This window comes from Perissodus microlepis, chromosome 9, assembly GCF_051167445.1.
Source record: "Perissodus microlepis isolate ML-2025 ecotype Zambia chromosome 9, ASM5116744v1, whole genome shotgun sequence".
Lineage (NCBI taxonomy): Eukaryota > Metazoa > Chordata > Actinopteri > Cichliformes > Cichlidae > Perissodus > Perissodus microlepis.
This window is the reverse complement of record NC_140469.1, coordinates 7730754-7758278: the sequence shown is the minus strand read 5'-3', so window position 1 is coordinate 7758278 and position 27525 is coordinate 7730754. Positions and strand designations below refer to the sequence as shown.

The window sequence follows — 27525 nt, the reverse complement described above, 5'->3', positions numbered from 1 at the left end:
ACTCCTTTTCGAGCACACACATTCTGTAGACATAGATATTTACATGAAAACTTGATGATTTTTAAGTTGGTTTTTTTTCTGTTGTTATTTCAATTATATTTACATGTTTGAAACAAATTTTATCTATCTATCTATCTATCTATCTATCTATCTATCTATCTATCTATCTATCTATCTATCTATCTACCTATCTTTTCTTGGCCAGGTGCTCTCCTGGTACTGGTGTGCCATACTGCTGAATTTGGCATCGGTGCTCAAACCTTTTGTGTTTGTTTCAAACAAGTTGTCCACCCAGGGAAGCTAAAATTTGTTCTGTGTGTTCTCAGATGAACATATGAGACACTTTGACTCTTCAGTGCAGTGTGGAGCTTAACAAAGTGGAAGCCTTTGTCGCAGACAGTGAGGAAGAACTGCTGTCAGTGCTGGAAGAGCTTGACCCCCTCCCCATCACTGCGCAGTCTCAGCAGCCCTCACCCACCCCTGCCTCTCCTGTAGATGCCTCTCAAACTGCATCAGTTCAACCCCGAGTTGAATTATTTCAAGACCGAGATGAGCCCATCTGTTTTGCTGAAATCCAAGAAGACATGTGGTCAGTGCTTGACTACCTCCCCGTCTCTCAGCAGTCTAATGTGCTCTCCTCTCCTCATTCACACAACTACTCGACTCCTAAACAAAATCTCATCTGTCCTGCTGATTCCCCTCCATCCAAACTGGCGTCCTCCCCTGTTGCAGTCACTGAATTGCAGTCAACAACCCCCATCTTTTGCGAACTAATGAAAAACAATAATTTCACTATAGACTATTGGACTGATTTCAATTGAATTAAACTGTTACTCCTGTTATTTCAACATCCGTCTTTGTGTAAATAAATAAAAAAACAAACAAAAGATGCTTCTGTCATAAGTTACAGCAGGATGAAACAACCTTCATGTAGTTTTTGTTTTTAACACTGCAAACCTTCTTTAGTTCTTTTGTTTCCTTTCATATTCAGCACACATCTGTCAGTGTCCACTAACTGTCAGGGAAAAGCCAGATAAAAACACTGTGGGTCTTTTGGGACACGTGCTCGTTGGGTTTACTCATAGATATCAGAAATGATCTGGTCTGTATTCAAAAGATACACGAAGGACATTTGTATTAAATGCAATATAGCGACTGATCATATGCTGGTTTCTTTGGGGGGTTTTCACCATCATGTTACACAAATCCAGTTTCTAACTGAAAAGAAAATCCTTTACCATTTTCTAATCAAATTCCCTGGTTTCCCATGTCAGAAATGTCATGGCTGAAAGGATCATCGCATATTGAGCTCAAACCTAAACTCTTGTGTAGGGCCTCTTTCCATGTTGTACCATTCATTTTAAAAAGTCCTGGTAACAAGAGACAGAGGTGACTTGATATATTACAGTTACTTCCCAATTTACAGAAATGATGTGACTTCTGACATTTTCCGAGCAGGAAATGTGCTACTGTGGGACACTGAAAGAATAAACAGCAAGGCGCGTTTTGTTTTAATAACTTTTCTTTACTTCATTTGTATGAACTAGGTTTACCTTACAAAATCTTATACTGTATATAATGTTTTATGTTTAATTCATGTCAATGTCAGCTGGTGTTTACTCGGGTGAGCAGTACCGGCCCACAAAGAGAATGCTCTTGGTGGGTTTATGTCGGATGAAGAAGATGAAGGGATGGTCGGCAACAAACTCAACGGGAATCGTTATAGAGCGGACTTCCATGTCAACCCCAGTGGCAGCAGCAGCCTCAGTTCCTTCTTCATTTACATCCACGAAAGCCTTGTGGACAACTTTGGACACTATCAGGTCATTTGCTGGAGACATTCCTAGTAGATGAAGAGCCCAGAAATCAGTTGTGTTTTTTTCTTTAACAGATGATGTTTTGCAGTTTTTGTGCTCTCAATATAACTGTATAATTGATTCAGTGTGTCTCATTGGTGCAATATTTCTCACCAGAGAAGTCTCTCTTGTAGATGTCAAAAGCGTTCTCCATTCCCATTTTGGTCAGGATTTTCTCCAAGTCATACTTCTCCTCCATCTTAAATCGAGGGAGCTTGACATCAACCTCGTTGGGGCTCATCATGTCTGGGCGAGTCCAGTCCACAAAGTTCTGATAGGTCAGCTCCTTCTCCAGCTGTGCGGATACAGTGTCACTAGCTTGTCTGATTGAAACTGGACATTTCCTTAAAGTACTGGTAAGTGCATCTTACCTTTTCCAAGCCTGTGGTATCATCTTCTATGTCATTAGGCAGGAATATGAGCATGCTGAGGTCATTTCCTTTATACGGCATCTCAAGAATCTGTCCAGAAACATTGTTTTTATTTATTACTCCATCAAAGATGATCTGACTTCCTAATCTAGAAATTTAGGCTGATATTTGTTAAAGAAAAGTTTTAGATCATGCTGGTGAAATCCTGTAATAAGCTGAAAGTGATGGATGTTACCTTGCAGTTGGCCTCAGGAATTGTCGCAAAAGGAAATTTACTTTTCTGGTGCATCATCTTCACCGGCTTAGTGTCGTTCTGAAAAATAGGGGAGACAAGAGAAATGTTTTTTGTGTTTAGTCTCAAAATGATCTCAAAAAGTTCTGTCATGGTTTTATTCCAGCCATTGAGTGGATTTGGATGTAGAGCACACGTCACAACACAATTTGTTCTTGTTAGCCGAAGTTTGTGATGTGCTGTTGTTTTAGATTTATTTGAGAACTTATTGGATATTACATGAATAATAAACTGCATTGCATAACTGCATAAAGTTGGAAAGTGATCGTCCTAAAAGCACGATTTTATCCCCTCAGAGCTCCAGGCTTTATTTTTTCATTCAGCAAAATCCACAGCTCGTTTGTAGTATGACAGATCAAAGTATAACTGCACCATCCTATGCTGCTTTTCTGCACTGTTACCTTGTTCAGTCGAAACTGCGCATCAGCAGTCTTCTCCTCCTTAAACTGCGTGTTCCAGCTGCCCTTGAAGTAAATGGCATTCACGAGAACCAGCTTCGTCAGGCTACCCACTGCATCCTGGCTTAGCAAGTCCTTGATTTTATCTGGTAAAAAGAATTTATGAAAACTATTAACTATTACCAAAGATGCACTAGTTACTGTACAACATCTTCAGCTATAAAATCAGAAAACAGGGCAACAGCAAGATGGTTTTTATTTTAAAAAGGGGGAAAAAAGCTTTATGATCAGTATAACAGGGAACAAAAAACAAAAATTCAAGCGTAGGCTTGAACAAAATTCAAGCCTACGCTTGAAGCCACTGAGGTGGTTGTTAGCGGGGGTGACGCGATGCTTCTGGTATGCATGAATTAATTAAACAGTCCAATAACTCCAGCAGTACTTATCTTGTCCTTTTTGGTCTTTGTTCCAAACATTTTAAGATAAAAGCTCAGCGGTCACAAACGTTTTGCCTTCTTATGATTAACAACACACCTGATGCTGATTACGTGCGTCCACCTTAAATACCTTACATAAACCTACCAGACAGAAACTTAAAAAGGTGGAATTCTCAATGGTGCTTGGTGCCATACCCTCAGGGACTTTAATGTTATATAAAAACACTGACAGCTCAATATCTACCTCAGTCACTCTCCCTGATCCAGCTGAGTCACCAATAGGAAAAATCTGCTTTTCACAGGAGCTTGGTAATAGCAATAAGAGAATACGTAGTTTATTCCAAGAAGATATTGTCTCTCTCCCATATATAATATCTTATTGGAACCGATATGTTCCAGATATCAAGTGGAAGACAGTCTGGATGGTCCCCCATAAATATTTGATTGTAAATAAGGTGAAAGAAGTCTCATTTAAAATTCTACATAAATGTTATCCAGCCAGTCACTACATGGTAAAATTTAAAAGGGACATAAATACTAATTGTACTTTCTGTGAGGATCATCCAGAAACTGTGACACATCTTTTTTGGTACTGTTCTTTTACACAGAGATTCTGGAAGGAATTTAGCAGGTTTGTTATTGTCCATATTTTAAGGGAGTTTTCTTTACGATGGGAAAATGTTTTATTCTGTTTGTTTAAGTTCCCCAAGAAGTATGATAAATGTTTTTTTATGATAAATTTGTTAATACTTTTAGCTAAATTGTTTATCCATAAATGTAAGTTTACTAACAAAACACCATATTTCTGTCATTATTTTAAGGATGTGGAAATGTACATACAATCAATATCAGACTCCACCAACAAAAAGGCTCTCAAAACAATATATGTATGTGAATTTTTGCGTGTATTCTTATAATTGTTACCTTTTTCTCTTACCCTTGGCTTTTTGTGTTCATGTTCTGTTGTTTTGTATACTTCATCTGTTCGTATGTTGTATACTCATTGTTTGTTAAATAAAGTTAAAAAAAAAAAAAAGAAACTTAAAAAGGTTACCTCTAGCTGCAACATAAGGTATCAACCCAAAAATGGCTCCTACAAAAATAATGTCTTTTTTCAATTGGGATTAAGATTGTCTCATTTCCAGCAGGTGGCACCACAGTCCTATAACCCTCATGGAAAGTCCTTGTATCCTATTATTATAGATGGTAGATTTATAAATGGCCTGTAAATGGCCTGTATTTGTATAGCGCTTTTATAAAAACAATGAATGAATTTCCTGCTGCACTTAAGATAATATAAAGATATAGAATCAATAGCAGCCAATCCTAAATGGGCCTGAAAAATAAAAATATGTTAAAGACACAAGTGATCAAAGTAGAAGTACCCATCACATCACACATAATATAATAAGAATAGAAGAATTGGCCTGCTATTTACAGCAACATACTGCTGTGATGGTTTTATTAATAGCATGAAACCAAACAGTAAAACCCAGAGATAATGCTGCTTAATACTGAATAGAAATTAAACTGGAAGAACTGGAAACAGAAAATAATGTGGACGGTGGACAATCCGGTAATAATGTCTCAACTGAACACAACACAACTGATCCCCAAGGATTTACAGTGGAGATCATTTAAAGTTACATTATGCTTACCTTGTGTCTGCTTCTCCACCCAGCTGTTGATGTGGACCCTGGCCTCCTCTGCATTTCCTTTGAAGTCCACAGACTCGAGCTCAGCGTTGTAATGCTTTTTGGTGCCTTTTAAAAATTCCTGGAATTGTGAAAATAAGTCACTCGAAACAGATTCAACAAACTACGGAGACTTCAATCAAGTTCAGTCACTGTGTTAAAACATTTTCAGTCCTTTGGATGCAGTTGAAGCTTGAACTAACCAGTCAGCCTTTGTCTAATAAAAGATTAAAGCAAATAGCTTGTTGGATGCCGATTTAAGTAGCCAGCATAGAAAAATACACAGATTGTGGGTAAGCTGGTTTGTAACGTTTCGGTTCAGATGGCAGAAGTTTTTGCTGACAAATGTACATTTTAGTATTTCTAAGTATTAATAAATTACTGTTTTACTTCTTTATATATTTCTTTATACTATTTGCAAATATTTTAAAAGTTTAATCTGCTGTGATAACTGGAACACAAAGGACAGAAATGGTGCCTTGTCTCTTGTTATGAACTATAAATAAATAAAACTGTAAAATGATTATATTTAATTTTAGTTTTATCTGTTTAGTTCTATTTCTACTTTTTCAGTTTTACTGAAAAAAATTTATTTTTAATACAAATTTTTCTATTTTATTGCTGCGTTTTAACTGGAAAGCAACTTAGTCCACTATACTTTTTTATGTGCTCTATAAATGAAGACTTGTCTGTTTTTTATCATAGAACATATTCTTGTGAAATGTTTCCAGTAAATACAGTGAACTTGTACTACCACTACTACTGACTAGATGTAGCCAACTTCATGGTATTAAATTAGCATTACTGTCCTAAACTTTGTGTAAGTGAAAATCCAGGGAGCAGGGAGAAACGTGCACAGCTTTGGTCTCATGACTTATAACAGGTTTCACTGCACAGGTTAGTCATTTATTGTAAGTCTAAGTAACAACAGGTTTCCTCTCACACCTCGAGAAACGTGTAGGACCGATCCCCGTAAAGTCTGTTGGCAAGACTGAGGGAGTATGGAGCATCAGCCTTGTTCAGATCAGTTAGTAGTTTGGCAAACTTGGCGTGGACATCGTCCTCATCGGTCTGGGGTTTCAGACACTGTGAACAGCCAGAGAAGACTTACGTGTTATAAAGCCACGATGAACAAAAGACAGATGAAAGACAGCTAATATGGCTAACATAACTCTGCATTGGCCTTTTTGAATGTATCAATGTTAGTTTATTTTCATTTGGTAATAGCTTTCTCATAACTAACATCCACTGAATGATTGGATTCAAAGTCTTAAGGAACTGAAGTGCTCAGTAGTAATCTGTATTTACAAGGCCTCCTGCATCTTTTGGAAAGAATACAGAAAAAGGAAAAACAGACGAAACAAACGCTCAAATATTTTAAACATTTAGAACATGTATGATGTTACGCTTTTGTTGACACTGAACTTTTCACCTGCTGCATAAATCTGCTTTCTACTAATTCTGTTTTAAGGTGTTAGCTATGTGTTGGATATATGTGGTGGGAAGTTTGGTGTGAGATACTCTGGAGCTAAAACCTTGAATTTCCCTGTCAGATCACAGTTATTCGCTTTGTTACCACCTTGCGCAGGTAGCCCGGCAGTCTGGTTTGCTGCTGAATCTGCGTCCGCGTCTGCGTCCGCGTCTGCATCCGTGTCTGCATCAGGGTCTGCATTGGCGTCTGTAGCGACGACGACGACGTTTCTGACTGTGTTTGTGTCGGTTTCTCTTCTGCCAGCTTTGGTTTTTCAACCTCAGTAAAGCCGAGGACCTGTGAGGGAGGAATCACTGTTGACATTTTCATAGTTTGTTTGTGTGTGAATATGTGAATGCATGCATGCATTACACATGTTACTTGGATATAAATATGTTTGAGCAGACATTCTGTGGTGACCTGCTTCCCTTTTGGAAATAAAAAAATAAATCCACATGACAAAAAGTCTCAAATTTAAGGTTAAATAAATATGGAGGGTTATGGACACACATTTCACCTCTCCTCTATGTTATATATGGTAATGAAAGTATTCGGCAGCCTAGAAGCCATGCATGTACATATTCTGCACCAAACCAAAAACTCTCAGGTAGAAATACATTATTATATTCATACAGTATTGTACTGGACGTTGACACATATTTAACAAGCCCTATGAGTGTCTTCAGGAACTTAAAAGCCATCTCTACTAGTTTATCTACTTTATCCTGTCTTCCTTCTCTCACCCCAACCGGTCGCAGCAGACAAGAAACAGACAAGTTAAGACACGCAGACTCAACATGACAAACCGAGGAGGGAGACTTTAACAGAGAGGGTGATGAAACAAAGAGATCTAAGAAACACTGAACTAAAACAGCAACCTAGGCAAAATAGAATGAGCTTAATTCATTAAGATAAGTAAACTTGTCGAAATGGTTGAAACTCATTTACCTTATAATGCTGAGTTGTTTATTCAGTACAATATATTTTATTAGTTCATCAATTTTTTGCAATGCAAGGTCTAAATCTGACAAGTGGGATGGAACTGCAGATAATATTAGCCACAAATTTTCCCCTTGCATTGGCAAAGATCATCTGCTTTTATTTGCACTTTCAATATCTACTTATATTCCACATATAATACTGATAGGAGCAAAACCAGCCTTTGTACACAAATCATGATCTGTTTGCCAGATATGTAGTGAAATGACATGATTGATGGAATCATTTTGTAATCCATACTCCTGTATAACCATCAGCAGTTTTGTTTGTTTGTTTGTTTGTTTGTTTGTTTGTTTTGGGGGGGGGGGCTTTGTTTCGTTTGTTGGTTGCACGGACCAATATTGTAACAATTTACCAGTGTACAGTTTGGTTTGTATCATATCTATCTAATAGACTCCAATTTGTGCATGTAAATGGAGAGTCCTCTTCACACACTGAGGTTAATTATGGAGTTCCACAGGGTTCAGTGCTAGGACCAATTCTGTTTACATTATACATGCTTCCCCTAGGCAGCATCATTAGAAGACATAGCATACATTTTCACTGCTATGCAGATGACACCCAGCTCTATCTGTCCATGAAGCCAGATAACACACACCAATTAGTTAAACTGCAGGAATGTCTTAAAGACATAAAGACCTGGATGGCCGCTAACTTTCTGCTTCTTAATTCAGATAAAACTGAGGTTATTGTACTCGGCCCTGAAAATCTTAGAAATATGGTATCTAACCAGATTCTTACTCTGGATGGCATTACTTTGGCCTCCAGTAACGCTGTGAGGAACCTTGGAGTCTATTTTGACCAGGACATGTCCTTCAACGCACATATTAAACAAATATGTAAGACTGCTTTCTTCCATTTGCGCAACATCTCTAAAATTAGAAATATCCTGTCTCAGAGTGACGCTGAAAAACTAGTTCATGCATTTATTACTTCCAGGCTGGACTACTGTAATTCATTATTATCAGGATGTCCAAAAAACTCACTGAAAAGCCTTCATTTAATCCAAAATGCTGCAGCAAGAGTCCTGACAGGGACTAGAAGGAGAGAGCAGATTTCTCCTGTTTTGGCTTCCCTTCATTGGCTTCCTGTTAAATCCAGAATTGAATTCAAAATCCTGCTCCTCACATACAAGGTCTTAAATAATCAGGCCCCATCTTATCTTAATGACCTTGTAGTACCATATCACCCTATTAGAGCACTTCGCTCTCACACTGCAGGCCTACTTGTTGTTCCTAGAGTATTTAAAAGTAGAATGGGAGGCAGAGCCTTCAGTTTTCAGGACCCTCTTCTGTGGAACCAGCTTCCAGTTTGGATTCGGGAGACAGACACTATCTCTACTTTCAAGATTAGGCTTAAAACTTTCCTTTTTGCTAAAGCATATAGTTAGGGCTGGACCAGGTGACCCTGAATCCTCCCTTAGTTATGCTGCAATAGACGTAGGCTGCCGGGGATTCCAATGATGCATTGAGTTTTTCCTTTCCAGTCACCTTTCTCACTCAGTATGAGTTAATAGACCTCTCTGCATTGAATCATATCTGTTATTAACCTCTGTCTCTCTTCCACAGCATGTCTTTATCCTGTCTTCCTTCTCTCACCCCAACCGGTCGCAGCAGACAAGAAACAGACAAGTTAAGACACGCAGACTCAACATGACAAACCGAGGAGGGAGACTTTAACAGAGAGGGTGATGAAACAAAGAGATCTAAGAAACACTGAACTAAAACAGCAACCTAGGCAAAATAGAATGAGCTTAATTCATTAAGATAAGTAAACTTGTCGAAATGGTTGAAACTCATTTACCTTATAATGCTGAGTTGTTTATTCAGTACAATATATTTTATTAGTTCATCAATTTTTTGCAATGCAAGGTCTAAATCTGACAAGTGGGATGAACTGCAGATAATATTAAAATATTCAAACAAGAATGTTGAGCTTAAAAATGGGACGTAGTGTAAAGCAGGGCAGGGTAAAGGCTGATCATTTTTGTCATTTACACAGTAAAAACGTAAAGGTTAGAAATGTATTATAGTTTAACAACTTTGGTTGAGAAGTTAACAATTATATTTTATGTTTGTCAATTTTTTGTCCATGTCAACTTGTGTTTAAGTCACGAACACTAACAGCGAGAAAAAACCCTGCCTGGGCTTGTTCTTGTCTAATTCCAGTAGCTAATCGGGAACTTGTCCTGACTGAAATTCAAATTCACAGTCTCCTGTTTGATGTCATGCTTCACAGTGCAGTGGAATTCATTATTCCTTTCCTGAACCTCAGCCAACACAAGCATTCCCTACCTGTTTTGCTGACACTGGGAAACCAAGTGAGTAATGAATGCCTGCACAGACACTTTCTCCTGTCACACCCCACTCTGCCTGCTGGGTTAAAAAAATTCCACTAGAAACCCTCCTCAAACCTTCCCATTATCCCCATTATAAAAATGTATTAAAATATATTTGTGATCTCCTATTATTATCTCCTTTCAATACAAAATAACCTGCTTTTACTCTCCTTTAAATCCTTCATACATCACTGTACTGTGCACTCAGTTACCCGAACACCTGAAACCACACCTTCCTCTTTTTATCTTGATGAGACAGATTCACACACATTTCCCATAATATTTGAAAGCAGACGCTCTGATCCCAATGGTTGCATCAAAATGTATGTATTTCACAACATGTGCATATTCTACCTCTGACATCTGTGTGGCTGTGCTGCCCCTCGCCCCCAGCATCAGCATGGCGAGGGCTGCAGAGACGCTGAGACCAGAGTAGAAGATGTTTCCAGTGCTGTCCTCCTCACTCAATGTTTTGAGCATAGCCAGAGAGAAGGCAGTGCTAGCTTTGGATACAGGGACTGATGATGCCATTGTATCTAAAAATAAATAAATAAATATTAAACTGATGTCATATATCAACGTGTTGATACAGGTTGCCACTTTTTTCTGCCACTATTTTTTATATAGTAAGAAACAATCAAGCTTTTAATAAAGTTCAAAGACTTACAGCAAATGTATGCACAGCATTTAAAGAACAGACACTTCTTTATAAATTCTGCATTTCTTTCTGGTATCCTGACTTTTAGCTTCTGGGCAAAATCCTGCCTGATTGTGATCTGTTTAAGGAATGTCCTCAAAAACCAACAATCCAGGAGCAATTTGGTGGCAATCTGTGTGTTTTCCAGTGTGATGATGCAAAAGGCAAAGTGATAACAATGCAGCTTGGAGATAATCAAATTAATATTTTGGATCCAGGAAACTCTTTAGATCTTAGTCTGATCTATAATCTATGATCAATCCTTAAAAGTGCAGTGATGAGGCAGGGATGGGTCCTCATCAGTCAGGATCTAGCCCAGACGCTTGTGCCAGGAAGAATTTCAGAAGATAAGAAGATTGATTGATTGATTTGTTTCCCAATAAAAGAAACTTATGAAATGTTTATGATTCTCCATCAGAAACATGTAGAGAATAAGCTGAATAAAAAGGGAACATGTATGAAACACAAAATTTGCACCATTCCCAAAGTTTTTGTCAATGACTTTGGACAAAACTTATTTTCATCATGATCTCTTCACTTACCTTTAAATCTCTGTTGATCCCGATAAACTGTATCAGAAGGTATGAAAGAAGAGCTGTTAGTCGCGTAAAGTCTGACCGTTACTTTTCTCTGTTACCTTTCTTATCCTCACGCTCCAGTAACAATGAGGTACAGCCTCTACTTACTGACATAAAATCTTCCTCTGACTCAAGGAATGATCCAGACTGTTTCAGTTAAATGACGCAGTTTTTAAGCCTTCTCTGACACACCCAGGCTCATGTAGGTGGCTTCAGCTTGAGAAATAATTAAGAGTTCACACCCATTAGTGAAACATGCACCCACCCTGATGGGTGCACATCTAGTGCCAATGGGTGTGTCTTGGACCCGTTTCCTCAAGTTACCCTGAAAAGAAAAAACTCATACAGAAAAGGGATGGATGGATAAATGGATGCTAAGAAGAAGACAAAGTGCAAGTAATAGTTGATAGTTTATTTAATAATCTTTAGAAGCAGCTCCATACAAATTGTTCTTTGTTTACGATGTTTATATGTGAGGTGTGTTTGAGATGCTGCGCAAATGAGTCACATTTTCCACATGCAGGAGTCTGTCTGGTGGGTAGGTGCGTGATGACCAATCATACAAAGAGATAATTACTAAAGAAGACATTGAAAGGGAAACTCTTTAAAATTTTCCTCGTTTAAATTAATCACAGAATGACTAATCCAATAAAAAAAAGAAGAAGAAAGACTGGAAGCGCTCCAATAGATGTCATTTGAAAGTACTCTTTTGTCCATTTACACTGAAAATATTTGGATAATGTTTGATGTATTCTAAACCATATTTGCACACATTTTTTTTTCTCACTCTACTACATGATGACAAAAATGACAAAGTGCAAAATGTCTTTGCGGTTATTCACCACAGTACTCTTATTTATTTCAGAATTTAAAAACATCCTTACCCATAACCAACCACACTGATTTGCATAACATGATGTGTTATGGTGCAAGCTTTAGAAAAATCAATTTTCTAAAGCTTGCTCTCTCTCCCTCCCACACACACAGAGGGAGAGAGAGGGAGGGAGAGAGAATGCTTTCAGAAATATAAATGATTGTTTATTGGTCCAAAATGTATTCTGCAGCAGGACAATGACCCTAACATACAGCCAAAGCCATTAAGAACTATCCTCAGTGTAAAGAAGAAGAACAAGTACTGGTCTGGCCCCCACAGAGCCCTGATCTCAACATCATCAAGTGTGTCTGGGATTACATGAAGAGACAGAAGGATGTGAGGAAGCCTACATCTACGGAAGATCTGTGGTTAGTTCTGCAGGACGTTTGGAACAACCTACCAGCCGAGTTCCTTCAAAAGATGTGTGCAAGTGTACCTAGAAGAACTGATACTGTTTTGAAGGCAAAGGCTGGTCACACCAAATATTGAGTTGATTTAGATTTCTCGTTTGTTCATTCACTGCATTTTGTTGATTGATGAAAATAAATGATTAACACAAAGCATTCCTTGTTTACAGCATTTTCCCTACCTGCCTAAAACCTTTGTGTGTGTGTCTGTGTGTGTTTTCTGATAGTACCTGTTTCAAATCCCTTTATGTCTTGTGTCTACTTTTTTGCTGATGAATTACATTTTCTATATAGTATTAAGCGTGTTACTGCGCACTCTACTGGTTATCCAAAGGTACTGCCGCCATTGTGGTCAGAGTTCCAGCATGCTAACATGAAAACACAGAGGGAGGAGATACGGCGGCGGGTAAACAGCAACGGGGCAACCACACATTTAGCTCTATGTCTGTAGTAAACATATTTTCGGACAGAGAAGGATATCTGGACTCCTACGGTAAGCGAAAGACCTTTTCACTCAGGGTCATCTTAGCTTTGCCCACACATGCTCTCCGTCTTAGCTCGCTAGCTAACCTGAATGTAATGTGATACATGCCCGGTTCTTTCAGTGGGATGGGAGACGCACCAAACACGGTTTAAAACCGGGCTGGTTAACTGTTGGTTTGTTTATTATTGGGAAAAATGCTACCAGGAGAATAAAAACAGATATCCGACGCAGTATTGGTAATTCTTGCTGCATTCGGCATTGAATTGTTGTTGTAAACAGCTATTATATCAGTAAAATTGTTGTTAGCGTACTTTGTATTGTAGTGAAACTAACTAGTGTTAGCTCATGTTAAAGTGTAGCTAACTTTGACGGTGAGAACGGTAACTTTTTATAAACTGTACTCTTGTGGTTTTCTGATAGTAGTTCCCTAAATTGAAAGGCGGGTTAACACTATTACACGACCATGTTTTGTTAATGAAGTTCTCAGAGCTCCGAAAGGTTAGCTTGCTTGCTAAAATAACATAGAGGGTAGCTATATCGTTAGCGACTTGGTCTAAATTTGGCATTTATGTTTACGAAGCATAAATGCCATTTTTAGAAGCAGAAAGCCCGTGTTTTGTTGTAACGCTGGCTGCCGTCCCAGCGTTTTCGCCGTGTTTCACCAAAATAGCAGCAGGACCTTGTCAATTAGTGAGAGCCATAAATGACACGTCTCATTGTGTTTACTTCTTACATCTATCCTTTCATCCTCTTTCTGCTGCTGAGTTATTTTTTCCCCACTTTTGCCTGCCAGATTTTTATTTATAATCGCTATATTTTTACAGCGTATATTCCCATTACGAGTACGTCAGTAGTATTCTCAAACGCTCTTCATTTGTACTCCTATGGAGTGGATTGACTGGTTTCTCTGAGCAGCTCTGAAGCTGAATTAACACGAACAAAATAGACAGGTAGCTGCTGATTTCTCTGGCCTCTCTCTTTCATCAAAACCAACATGCAGCTTTGTTTCTCTTCTCCTTTCTCTTTTAGGATCAAGTTGACATGCGAATCTAATCTTTACAGGCTTTTACCATAATGAATTTTACACATAATACACAAATTCATAAATTATAAATCATATGGGGCTCGTGTCAATAATTCACGTGCCCTGGTATTATGAGATACTTGACAGATTGTGCCACATTTATGTAGACTCAGGGCGAATTAAGTAGATTAGGTTTTAAATACAGATTATTTAGAGGCACTGTAATGATCCTCCATATAATGTTACACCTAATAACTCCTGTTGTTGTTGTTTTTCTATAGAGTCTTCAATGTCAGCCCTTCAGGCTCAGCATTGCTGCTAGACTTCATCCTCACACAACACTACTGTACCAAGACAAGCTTGGTGTGAAAAGCTTTATTGACTTCTATGGTGGTGTGGCAGGAGTACACAACTCAGGAAGATGGCATCACCTTTTGTGCCTGTTCCTGTGCCCATGGACAGAGCCTTGTCCCGTGGTAGCAACAAGCTGAGACGAGCACAGCGAGCTTCATCGCTGGGAAGCGTCTCCAGCAGCTCAGAGTCTTCGTCTTCAATCGCCAGGATGGCTGGGGAGGAACATGGGGGAGTCGGATGCGGAGAATTAGATTCCCAACGTCAGTCTCGCTGTGCGGACAGGGGTGGCCGCAGCCGAACGCCCCCACCCCTTCAGAGCCCTGTGACACGGGCTAAGTTGAACGGGACTCTGGAACCATCTGTCGAATACTCGAGCTGTCCGCGGTCTATATCGGATCCTAGTGGTAGCCAGCAAGCTGAGGAGAGGCCTATCACCCCCACTGTGCTGGGGTATGAGGTCATGGAGGAGAGGGCCAAGTTCACGGTAGGAATCCAGAAAATTTGTTAGCATGGCAACCGCTGTCTGTGCTACATTTAGTCTGTATTTATTAGTGACTAAACACTAAAGCAAACATGGTGAGCAGTTATTAACATCAGCTTTCTCTACTGCAGGTGTATAAGATCCTGGTGAGAAAGACTCTAGATGAGAGCTGGGTTGTTTTCAGAAGATACGCTGACTTCTCCAGACTCAATGACAAGGTGTGTTTGGGTGTGTTGTCTGTGCATGGGATTAAATGAGCCGTCCCAAACTGGAAAACTACATGAGGGTAAACCTTATTATAATCCTGCCACAGCCGAAGCAACTGGTTTCGACTATCAATCCCTCTGCTTTCAGCAAGCTTTCTTTAGTTGTTGAATGCTCAGTGAACATGATTCAAGCTACACAAAGAAGCCTACTGTTCCCAAACAGCCAGCGGGCCCGAGCCAACTAGGAGCTCTGGTCTCTTGTGGTTTTCAGAGTATATAATCACAGATAACAGAGGAGAAATACTATTATATGAGAATACTGTATGGATGGAGAAATCATGTAAAAGGTGTAAGGTTTGAAGAATTTAAGCCTATTAAAAGCAGCTCACAGTAATCATCAGTGGACGTCTCATTGAGAACATGTTTGTATCAATGAGACTGATCACAGTTTGGAAATCTGTCAGTATGAAGTTTGTTTTGATTATTCTGTTAGTATTAAATTTTTTAGCTCTACCTTGAAAATGTTACAGGGATGAGAGTACTTGGCTGTCGTGAGTGAACGCTTCAGAGGGACCAGCAAATACAAGGCAGAAATACCTAGCATGATCTGTATAGTATGGTTTGTATAATAGAGCACTGACTCTGTACAGGGTGGTTCATCACAAACATTATTTTGAGGTTCAGACCTCAGTTAGCATCGCTTCACTGTGAAGTTTAATCGCATGGTGAAAGCAGACAGGTTTGCATACATGTTTACACACCCCAGGCCACCTCCCTCTGAGTAAATTGACACTGGGACCACATATTAACACGTCTCCTAAACCTCTCTACATACAGTCAAAAATATCACCAGACTTGTCCTAAATTTGAATGCTCTTTGACTTCAACAGAGGGACTTTAGCACGATACAGTGAGGTTGTATGTTTATTCAGCAGAAACATTTGGCAACATGTTGTCATTTTTCTTGAAATCAATAGGCAGAACCTTTTATAGAAACCGTTCTATGCTCCAAAGAAAGTAGGCAGTCCTAGGTGACAGTGAGGATCTCAGGCTACGTCCACACTAATGCATCGTTTTCTCTCCATTTTGGCCTCCCGTCCACACTGAGACGGCGTTTTCGCTGATAGAAAACGCAGCGTTTTCAAAACGCTGTCGAAAACGCATACATTTCAAAACGGTGTTTTCGCATCGCAGTGTGGACAGCAAAAACAGAGACGCATGTTAGTCATATGATGCAGTCATGTGACCAATTAAACAAAGAGTTCTAAACAAATGTCTGTCCTCCTCCAGAAAATCTTATGTACGCAAACGCGCGTTGTAACTTATCTGGTTCGCGTCTTTTATTTTGACAGCGCATGCGCACCCGCGGACCACTTATGTGCACTCCTGATTATACAGCAGTTGTTTTGTTTGCTCTCAATTTTGACAGCCCTATTAAAGATATATAAAGATATATCCAGATAGCTTTTTCAAATTCTTTAATTCTCACTCGCTTTTGCAACTTTGTACTTTTGTGTTACTCACAGCAACAACTCCACGTCATTGTTAGTCCCTTTAAAAAAACTCAGTGCTTTTCCTCAACATTTTGGTGCAACTTTTCAAAGAGCCGGAAAGTAAATAAACGGCTGACAGAAATGAGGCAGGTCGAATCTTCTTGCGTTTCACGCATGCACAGTACTGGAACGTAAGCCTTTTTGGCCATTTCAATGTTGGCGCACAACTTTGTGAAAACAACTGAAAACGCTAGTGTGGATGCGGAGCATTTTCAGACAAAAACTCCGTTTTCAAATCTATCCGGGTTAGTGTGGATGTAGCCTCAGAAATACCAACCTGGCAACATGTATGGGAAACACCTTGCGTAACCACAGCAAAACCCATGTGCTTTCTATTTGTATACTAATGTTTCAGACAGTCACACTTGTATACATACCTATTGTGTCCAGGCTATATTAAACCTCACACAACAAGTTTTCATGTAAAACTCTTCCAGCCTCCTACTCACTAAGCAGCTATGAAAATTTTACAAACAGTCTGGTTTTGCATGTAAACACTTTGCATATGTCCTATCAATGCTTAAGCTCAGAATGAAGCTGGAATAATAGGTTTATTAATAGAGGTACGTCTCACCACCCGTGACCGTGGGAACAGTTTGTGAGGAAAGCATTTCTGCTGCAGCTGAAGCCAAGTTCACTACAAGAAAGAATTCATGTTTGATTTAACACAGTGGTAAGTAACACATTAAGAAATGTGTAGTTGCACCAAAAATGCATGAAGTCTGTAATATGACACCAGCATAGGGCAGAACACAAATCTGGACTTTCACCTGTGTGATTAAAAAAGCTCATGAGATTTAAAGCTCATTTTGAAATTTAGTTTTTTTGGTTTTTTTAAGTTGGCCCGCCACCAACTTTATTACTTTTATCTCTGCATTATGTCTACACGGCCCTTACATGACTGTCTTTGCCCTTACAGCCTGTAGCTGAATGTAAGGGCAATCATTCACTGTGTGTGTCTGTGTGTATTTGTTCCAGCTGAAGGAGATGTTTCCAGGCTTCCGCCTCTCACTGCCTCCTAAGCGCTGGTTCAAAGACAACTATGACAGCAACTTCCTGGAAGACAGACAGTTAGGACTGCAAGCTTTTTTGCAAAACTTGGTTGCACACAAGGACATCGCCAACTGGTATGTGAGCCTATTATGTTTAATAATGAAAATGTTACTGGGCCATATTTTATGTCATGCTGGGTCATTATTGCAGACAAACCTTGCCGTAACTCTTAGTTTGTGTTGGCTGCATCAGAGCTATGTGGAAAATATATGCATAGCTAAAAACATAACTGATATCAGTGTGAGCTGACCTGTTTTCTAATCTTTCTAATCTTACATCATTTATTGTTCTTGACAGCCTGCCGGTGAGAGAGTTTCTGTGTCTTGATGATCCACCTGGGCCTTTTGACAGTCTGGAGGAGAGCAGGGTGAGTGTGCATTTAGAGTATGTGTAAGTTGGATGCTGAAGCTTTTGAGCATCAGGTACTTCTACTCCTCCTCCACATCTTGTCCCAGGATAGACACAGGACATGTAGCTGTCCTCTGCCTTTTAAGTTAATCATTATCTCTGGTGTTATTCAAATTTAGAAGGACGTGATTCCTCCCAGTTGAATCAGTGCATTCTTAGTTTTAAAGCTGTTTTGCAATTTGTTTATCCCTGCCATTAAGGAATATATTAAGGAAAACTACATCTGGCAACTGAAAATCTCATATGAAAGAACCTGAAAGCAGCTAACAGACTGAGCACTGTTCTTGGACTTTGCAGCAAACAGAGCCAACATGGAAAGTTATGGAAAGGAAACCCTTAATCGCATCACAAAAGACAGTGCAGTGAGATGACAGGTGCCTAAACCATGATGGTATATGTCGTCTAGAGATGGCACGATACCACTTTTTTATGTCCGATACCGATATCATAAATTTGGATATCTGCCGATACGGATATGAATCCGATATAGTGTATTTAAAAAAAAAAAACAACTGTGTGTATATATATATATATATATCTTGCTGCATTTTGTATAAGTTCAAACTCAAAGTTTAAACTCAAGTTTAAAAAAAACAAAACACTAAAGCTATTCTGTTGTACCCGTATGCAAAAAATACACTGCACCAAAAATATTTCATAGATCAGCAAAACTGATCAATCTAATAAACTTAAACCTACACCATCTTCCCTATTCTGGTATTTTAAAGAGTACTTAGTGGAAGTATTAAGCAACCTAACTAATAGGGTTGCAAACTCCCAGCGAAAAAAAAATAGGGAACTACCCTCCACCCTCCACCTCATGATGCTTAATCGATGTAATCAACTTTAATTTAATGCACGTGCCAAAAAAAAAAATGCACCGAAGTCAATTATTTTTTTATTTTTCCTCAATAATTAAATAGATTCAACATCTTTCTTCAATAGAATTGCAGACTGCACAGATGGTACCTTCCCTAAGGAAAAAGTACTATAGCTTACTAGGGTTTATTAGACTTAATAGTTACTATATACAGTAATGGACTTCTATACATTTTACATCTGATTAAAACTTTGGGTGTAAGATTCAGATAATTATTTATTAAAAGCTAGACATTTTAAATGAGAATAAGAAAGAAAAGTATGTCTTTGTGCCCCCTTCTCCCTGTTCATGCCCTATCAGCCCCCCTGGCAAAACTTTGCTAGACCCGCCCCTGCACAGTTACCAGCCGTCAGCTACGTAGAAAAAGATCCTGGTGTACAAAGTAATATTTAATAAATTCTAACAACAGTTTATCAAGCTTAAACATGCTGCTGTTGTTCAGCCGCTGGTTTCCTCTTTCTGATGCAAAGTGGGCCAAAAACAAACAAGAGAGACGGGAGTCGTGACAGAAAAGCCGATCAGCTGATCAGTTTCATGATTGAAGTAGCAACAGGAGAGGGAAGGAGAGGCAGTCACTCCATGTATCGGTTGTTAAGCTTAACGCTGGAATGCTTTACAAACATTCAGAGATGAACTTACACACTTGCTTTACTTCTCTCTGGGATCACTTTCTCAGAGATGAAATGCTGGTTTGGTAGCGAGGCTACAAATGCTCAACTAGACCGCTGAGAGGTCTCGCACGCCACAGCCGCTCTATCACGTGAGCACACTGCTCCGACGTGCTAAGGTTATGAGCCGAGTTACGCCATGTAGCAAGTTTTGTGAGGTGCTTTCCTGATATTTAATGGATCGGATTACATTTTTTATTTCTCTCCAATATCCGATCCAGTAATTTACGTCAGTATCGGACTGATACCAATACGTAATATCGGATCGGTCCATCTCTATAATATCTTCACATTATTTTTTAAAAAAATGATCAAGTCTCTAAATTGAAAAATGAATTCCTGCCCAATATCCTGGCCCTGCCTTGGAAGTTTGAGAACATCACGTTGTTTTGGGAACAACTGCTGTGGACAGATGAGGTTCAAACTGAGCTCTTTGGCCACCAAACAAAGCTGCATTTGATGAAAATAATGTGCTGTCCACTGTTAAATATGGGGGTTGAAATATTCTGCTTCAGTCACTCTGTTAGCCAAAAACGTGAAACTGGAAGGGTGCTGGCTACAAAATAGGACGAGGATCAGTAACGTAACACAAAATTCTCCATTTGCATCAAATGCATGCTGAAGCTTTTGGCACAGACCTCACAGCCCGCTGGGCCTTTTCAATTCACGAACTTCTGCAGAAAACCCCATTGTTGTTATCTATATGGTATTTTGACCATGTAAAGATGTAAATATTTTCTGCTCCTCATTTTCCCCCTCCTTCTAGGCGTTCTGTGAGACTCTGGAGGAGAGCAACTATCGTCTTCAGAAGGAGCTGCTAGAGAAGCAAAAGGAGATTGCCTCCCTAAAGAGGAGACTGGAGGAGAGGGAGCAAGCCATCCTACTACTGGAAAAGCATATCAAGTCAGTAGATAAACACAACCGTATGCATCCTTAGAGAGATTCACAAAAGTCTCACAAGTGAGAGGAGAATGACCTTTTGGATGTGTGTGTGAATCTCTGTTGCAGCGATGAGTGTGTTAGTCCAGAGTCTCCATGTCGGCTGTCAGCTCAGGGCAGTGAGAGCAGTGCAGATGTGGAGTCGTCTGCTGCAGAGGCCGATCAGGACATCCCTGAAGACACCGGGTAAGAGACGCTCGCATAAACCACAAATGGCAACGATAAAACAAGGAGTAGTTTTGATCTACTACTCCTGTAATGTGCTCCTGACACCAACCAAAGTTCATGTGATTTCCACAGAATTATATCTGTTTATGCTGCCACAACATCGAAGTTAAAGCAGATTTTCCATTTATTTTAAAAGTGGATCAAAGGTCGAGGGGCAAGGTTCATTTGTGAATTTAAACCACCTTAAGGAGCATTCTCGTAAGGTTAACAGGCTTTCTTGCAAGGCATTTCAGTCCATTTGATTTTGTCCGTCTTGCACAAAACGTGCATGTTTTTTGTCTTTCAGGAAAGTTAAAGGCATCACGGCTCATAAACTGCTGGAAGCCTTAAAGCCAAATGAATAAATGATGTGTTGGATTTACAACTACAGTTAATGTAGTAAACTGGAGATGACTGAAAGTCCTAAAAGCTCATTATTAAAATGTGACCATTTACCAAGAAGTAAAGCAGTGGGAAATAAAGGATTTGTCTTATCTGAGGACGTGCAGTTTTCTGCGACTGATTAGGGTGAAAACGGGTTGCACAGCAGAGAACTTGATTTATAGGCCCTGAAGAGTGTGCACCTCTCTTACTTCATCCTCTACAACCTAATTTAATTAAATGACAGTATTTACTGATCTCATAGGAGTAAGACTCACAGAGTGCAAGGTTCAGTGTATCTTTCCTCCTCATGGAAAAGGTTTTCACATTTTTAAGCAAGTAGAAAACTGTTTTAATATCAGAATTTAAAAAATGTTCTTTACTGTCAGTAGAATAGTTAAATTTCGAACATGTAAATAGACAAAAAACAAAAAAGTAAAGACATCATGTTGTCATGAATATCTCTAAATCTACACAATGGTTATGCTCGAAAAGGAGTAGGATGACGTTTACACTTTTAAAGGAACACGAAAAATAAAAATCAACATCACGCAGAAAGGAAGTTGTTCAGTTGCTGGGAATGAATACTGAAATCTGCTCTGGTGTTTGCACTGTTTTCTCACTACAATGGGCGTTGTGGGTTTGAACTGTGGTTCTCATCACTGCCCAGATGTTGTTTTTTATTCCAGGATTGGACCTTATTTACCAGATACTGGCTGTTGTTATGTTTCTGGTATTTTGAAATCAAGAAATACAAATGCCAAAGTTTCAGTGTTGACTTTCAGACCCACACGAGAGTCATAAAGACGGCACACACTAGTGTGTAAAAGTAGTTATGGTAATAAAAAAAAATAGCGTATGCATGTCTGTGAAGATGTTTCTGGTTTAAGGAGAAGATAATTACCATTAATATTCTAAACCTTGTTCCACTTTCTCCTTTTCTTTTTTTAAAAAATGTTTTCACTTGTTTTTCACTCTCATATTTCACAGCAGTGCTGCCCCAATGTGAAAATAAAGAGCCCCATAACATGTGAGGTACTTTAAATTGCAGCTCAGCAGGCTAACACTGTGGCATACTGTTTCGTCCCCCCACTCTGTTCTTCTTACCAATAACATGCATCCCACTGCTAACTGCACAGTAAAGATGTCATGTTTAATGATGTTGGCGTGTTTAAGGATGGGTTCGGATTGCTTTCAAGTCGGTCTAAGTGCAGCACTCACATGGTAAATGTGCGTTTAATTCCCATGTTCCCCGCAGCTGCACACATTACATGTAAGTGCTGTATTAAGATTTATTTGAAAAATAAACAAACCTGTCTTTAAAGTGCTCGGAGTCGGGATGTTTCTCCGGGTTGGGGTGATTTCACTTTCAGTAAAACTAGTTCAGAAAAATGTCTCCTGATCAAAGTCCAGTCTTAACAAACCACATATTGATTTAAACCTGTCAGAGGATTATGCTTTTTAAGGGACAACTATTTGAGTTAAAGGATGTGTTTAAAAATAGTCTAGTTTTAAAGCAAGTGACCTGAAATTGATTTTGCCCCAGCTGTGGTGTGTATTTGTTGTACTTCAACGTCCTGTCCTCTCTTCTGTCTGTGCTGCACTGCACTCCTGCATCACATATGACTAACAAATGGTGTTTGTGCCTCTTTTTCACGTGGTGATGTATGTTCATTACATGACCATTGTAGGTGTTTGGATTTGAGGGAGTGCAGGTTTTTCTTTCTTCCTATTCTCGTCTGTTGGATTGACAGCTTCTATAAAAGTACTACTGTATATAATGCTTTGTGAGTGCACGTGATGTTTGAGGATGTAAACAGTCCTGATGCCCTTATCTGTTATCACTTGTGTTTTAACAGATGCTATATAGAGTTGGATAGAAAGCCTGTCTCGCTGTGTTCTCAGGGGACCTGTACGTGCAGTATTCTGGTGCTGCGGCATCAATAACTTGATGTCTCGGTCTCCCCACATCAGTGCCTCACACTTTGAGCTATTCTAGTCTCTCGCATCTGCATTTCCTCTTTGGATCTCTGTCTGTCTGTCTTTGTGTTGCCTGATGTTCTCTCGTCCCGTTACCTTCAGTCACGTGCTCAGTGTATTTCTTCTGCTCTGACTTCCCTCTCTCCAGTGGCAGGTGTGAGGTCCAGCCTGTGCGATCCTCTGCCTGTTGGTGCGGTCCGTCGCTCAGTGTCTCTCCTCCCGTCATCCAGGTCACTCAGCTCTACCACAAGAACTCAGAACACTAACAATAAACCCGGGTCTTCCTCGCCATCTCTTTTTGTTCTCCCTGCCTTCTTTTCCTCCTCCTCACTGCAGCACTAGTCCACATGTTTGTTTGTTTTTTAGTTTTTCTTGTGTTCTTATTTGTACTTTGCCTTTACCGCGTCCTTTCACATCTCATCTTACTACCTGTCAGAGGGCAAGTGATGTTTCATCGTCCAGTCATGGAGTTGGATGATACCTCAAGATCTGGACTTAAAAGAGAATGGTTGTATACTAAAAGCAACAAACCATGGGAAATTTTATCCGGCACCTACAGAAGATGTTGAACACCTTGTTGGGACTTTGGACTAAATGGATCTGTCTGACAGTGTGTCTGGATTTCTTGGTCCTGATAATTCACTTTTGAACCCAGTGTGTATCCACAAGACCTCATCAGTTAGAGCCCAAAGCCAAAGTCTGAATTTTTGACCAAAAAAAAGAAAAAGGAGAAAAGGGCAAATTTCACAATTGTGACAATCTATATGAAATCTGAATTATAATCTCAATAGTTTTCGCTGCAGTCCTTTGCCTTATGGTATCTTAGTTTTTATGAGAGGCCCTCTTTATAAACCAGGGAAACGACACCCCCGTGTGGCTGTTCAAATAAAAGTCTGACTCAGGATAAGTAGGTAACAGGTGTGTTTGACAGAGGATTGGTAACGATTGGTCTGCAGGTACTTCATCTCATTGCAGTGTACTGCCATTTACTGTTTTTGTAGTAGACGGTCCTTCCGTCTTGAAAATTGTCATTGTGTCTCCACTTTCCGGTGCATCTAAAAGCTACATTCCACCTTGTTTTAGTGCCATGTGTCATAAATCATGTCCTGATGGGGGCATTTAGTCTGTACCATACTGTGTCAAAGCCAAGGAATGTAAAGGTCGACATGTATACTAATCGTGTCATTACCAAGAAACATTCCTGCATATATGCATAAACATTTGAAGGCATTAATTTTCCCAGGTGAAGGTCATTTCACAAATCTTTACACCAGACCTCTCCTGGCAACTCTTCTGGATGGCATTTTTGCTCACATATGTAGGAATGAGGATTTGGTTTTAGCTGCTGTGGATTTTAAGATATCAGATCTAACAGCTACTTCTTCGTATTTTGATAATCCACATAGGACGTTGTCGATTGGATTTTTTTCTACTGGCATTGCGGTTACAGCAATAGTCACGTTAGTCATGTTTTGGGGCATCCTAGGAAACCTCAACAGAATTTTTATTTCAGATGTCTCAAAATCCCAGCTGATAAAACTATCGACCAGGTGAGATACTCAGGAGTATAATTATATAGTTATAACTATATAATTTGGGTGAAAGACACAAAGAGGTGACAGCTGCTCAAGTATACAGCGGTGCTATTCTTTTTACCTGAAAAATCCTAATGTTTAAGACCTGACGGGCTGGAAAAAGGGAAAACAAGACCAACGTAGTCATCGTTTAAAAGCCTTCAAAGCTTGTTAGGATGCAAAACCATCGGGCTGGTATTTGAGGAAGAAGTGAATGCCACAGGCAACTAATAAACTCACAGTTTAGCTTTGTTGGCTCTTTATCTGCATCAAGACTGTTATTCATTAAATCATCCACTAAAGCCATATTTTTACACTTAAGAGCACTTGAGAGGCAGACGTTTCACATGTGGTCGAGTGTGCTGAGCAGCTGTTGTTTTCACTCTTTCATGATGACTACGAAGGATATAATGGCTACGGGGGATGTTGACTTGTCTCAAACTAGGCCTGGAACAGGTCATGTGATGCACTTTATGGATGAATGGCAACACACAATGTTTGCTAGGATATTGTTTTTACTATTATAACACAGAAATATGCCTTTTAGCTCACCTAATCTGTCCTGGCTCCCAACTGTATCTGAAATGTCACAGCTTGATTAACTTGTATTTAGTTCTGTTTGTCTGTAAATTCATTTGTTGTATAATTCTAAGTGCCTTGAATATTTCCACTCGGCTCTTTTTTTTTATATGTTGGAATAGCTTTATAGGTTTGTGTACAACATGTGACATATCCACTACATCCCCCTGATGGAACTAATGTTTTAAAAACACTTCTGTGTATATGTGAAAGAGATGCTTTTGTTATATTACATGAACTGATATGGAAATTTAGTTCAAATATACACTTGTAGTTGCACTATAAAAAATTGACATAATCTGTAATGTCCCCAATTTAAAGGGTTTATTCACTGAGTAATCTGAAATGTATGCTGTAGATATTGTTACACATGCTATAGCAAAAATGTTTATCAGAAATATTTAATTCACATACAATTAAACACGGAGTGATATATTGAAAGCATGTGTGTTTCCTGTGTCCTCACATTTAAAGCCTTCACTGTGTTTTCAAACAAGCTATAACATAACTGCAAAAGTTCATACTTCCATAAAGAAACAAATCTGTCCAAGCCATCATTTTGTCTTTACTTCTGTAAACCCCCCACAACCTTTTTAATATGCAGCTTTATGGAGGAACTCCCTTGATCACTACGTATGCTGTCCAAACAGTAAATACTTGCAGCGCCCATATGGAAGTGATTTTCTTCCGGCACGGTGTAACAATCGAGGAGGCTGACTTTATAAGGTGCTGTGGCTTTTCCACAGGCTTTCCTTCACCTCAGCTGCATAATGGGTGACCGGAGACAGTTATAATCGTATCTCTATGAAACGCCGCCTCCATTGTCTCACGGCACAGGGCAAAGTACAAGTGTAGATTTCCATTGCTGAATGCAGCGCAGTACTGTCTTTTGTCCAGAACATTAATGTTAAAATTGAAATATATATGAATTTCTTGATTAAAGACGAGTTTCATTGTAAGCAGCAGTTATTCATTACAAAGTACAGTTTCTCTAACCAGGAGAATTATAGGTCTAAATGTCTCTTTGATTTATGTGAGGGGACTATAAGGTGTGGTGGTTTCATGTGCTGAGTTACCTAATACACCATTAATCTCTCACATGTAGAAATGTGAAAACTAATATGCACTTGAGTATATAGTGTATATCATATAATGTTCTAGGATTGAAGCCAGAGAAGTTTGAAGGAAAAATCAGTGATCCATGTGCATCGTGCTGAAATAAGACAGGAGTTTATTTATAGCTGGTTAATCCTGGTGGGTATAATTAGAAAACGTGTTTCTTCTAATCTAACCCTGTTTGTCTGCAAGCCTCTTATTTGTATCTAAACATCACGTGATCACCGACTGCTGATTAATTTTCACTCTCATGTAAGGATCATTAGAAAACTTTGATCTTTTTTTCATAAGGATTTTACTCCATTTATCTGCATTACTGTTCCCCTCCCCATGTATTTTGTTCTGTATATTTGTCACACTTGCATGTTTTAGATCATTAAACATATTTTTAATATTAGACAGAAGAAAACAAACCTGCCTGGCCCTGTGTGAATAAGCAGTTGCCCCCTAACCTAATAACTGGTTGTGCCACACGTGGCACGGCTAAAACTGCAATCAAACATTTGTGATAACTGGAAATGAGTGTTTCACATCCCTGGGGAGGAAATTTATCTCACTTAATAAATGAAATTGTCAATTTAAAAACTGCATTTTTGTATTTATTCAGGATCTCTTTGTCTAATATTTAGTGTTTGATCTTAAATCTGTAAACGTCAGAAAAAACTAAGAAATCAGGAAGGGGGCAACTACTTTTTCACAGTATGTCTGTTTATTACTGAAACTAGTGGCTACAGCTGAACATGAGTCAAACTTGCTGGGTCACCTGTAAGACAGTGGCATAGATAGAGCATACCTGAAGCGATTCTTAGTGGAGAGCACTGAACTTACATTTTTGAAAAGGAAATTGTGTTTTTAGGAGAGACAAATGAGTACAGGTCAGCATTAATACTCCACACATGGACAAAAAAGACATTCAAAGATAGTCTGAAAATGTTTATGATATCAGTGAATATGGGTTATTGGCCAAACCAGTATGTATGTACATAAATGATCTTTGATATCCAGTTAGCCAAGAGGATGATTATCTCCAGGCGCTGTTGGGCCAGGGCTTCATGTGCTGCAGAGATCAACCGAGGTTTTTCACACGTGTGTGTTGTTGAATGACCAAGTTAAGTGTGTTTTTTTGTTTCCTAGATTTTAATTGCAAACATATGACAATTCCTTAAACATGTCAAGTTGTTTTCCACCCACTAGATGGATACCAAGTGGTGCAGTGGGTCACACTG

The 27525-nt window shown here is 39.2% G+C and overlaps 2 protein-coding genes across 7 annotated transcripts; one reads left to right on the top strand and one right to left on the bottom strand.

The window, feature by feature from the left end:
- Positions 1-1490: 1490 nt before the first annotated feature.
- On the bottom strand, positions 1491-11292 carry LOC146379954 (leukocyte elastase inhibitor-like). The gene is made up of 10 exons (XM_084938887.1): positions 11096-11292; positions 10211-10392; positions 6628-6816; positions 5994-6134; positions 5013-5130; positions 2921-3063; positions 2463-2540; positions 2228-2317; positions 1971-2151; positions 1491-1843 (listed from the first exon to the last, which is right to left on the bottom strand). The coding sequence occupies exons 2-10, from the start codon at positions 10385-10387 to the stop codon at positions 1617-1619; spliced, it is 1344 nt and encodes a 447-aa protein (XP_084795013.1). The 5' UTR covers positions 10388-10392; positions 11096-11292; the 3' UTR covers positions 1491-1616.
- Positions 11293-12745: 1453 nt separating this feature from the next.
- snx16 (sorting nexin 16) lies at positions 12746-25624 on the top strand. Of its 6 annotated transcripts, none has more exons than XM_084938886.1 (9): positions 12746-12905; positions 14202-14758; positions 14887-14973; positions 17493-17641; positions 17865-17934; positions 20290-20426; positions 20532-20648; positions 22044-22080; positions 23179-23291. In XM_084938886.1, the coding sequence occupies exons 2-8, from the start codon at positions 14342-14344 to the stop codon at positions 22057-22059; spliced, it is 993 nt and encodes a 330-aa protein (XP_084795012.1). In that variant the 5' UTR covers positions 12746-12905; positions 14202-14341; the 3' UTR covers positions 22060-22080; positions 23179-23291. The 6 variants fall into 6 exon arrangements, with proteins under 6 accessions (XP_084795012.1, XP_084795011.1, XP_084795009.1 ...); XM_084938885.1 differs by having other exon boundaries at positions 22044-22085; XM_084938883.1 differs by having other exon boundaries at positions 22041-22080.
- Positions 25625-27525: the final 1901 nt, after the last annotated feature.

Coding starts and splice junctions, on each gene's coding strand:
- LOC146379954 (XM_084938887.1), bottom strand. CDS start 10,387: ATGGCATCATCAGTCCCTGTATCCAAAGCTAGCACTGCCTTCTCTCTG. Junction 6,817..10,210: donor CAGCCACACAGATGTCAGAG/GTAGAATATGCA, acceptor CCTCCCTCACAG/GTCCTCGGCTTTACTGAGGT. Junction 1,844..1,970: donor CTACAAGAGAGACTTCTCTG/GTGAGAAATATT, acceptor TTCATCTACTAG/GAATGTCTCCAGCAAATGAC.
- snx16 (XM_084938881.1), top strand. CDS start 14,342: ATGGCATCACCTTTTGTGCCTGTTCCTGTGCCCATGGACAGAGCCTTG. Junction 14,759..14,886: donor AGGAGAGGGCCAAGTTCACG/GTAGGAATCCAG, acceptor TCTCTACTGCAG/GTGTATAAGATCCTGGTGAG. Junction 20,649..23,178: donor GACATCCCTGAAGACACCGG/GTAAGAGACGCT, acceptor CCCTCTCTCCAG/TGGCAGGTGTGAGGTCCAGC.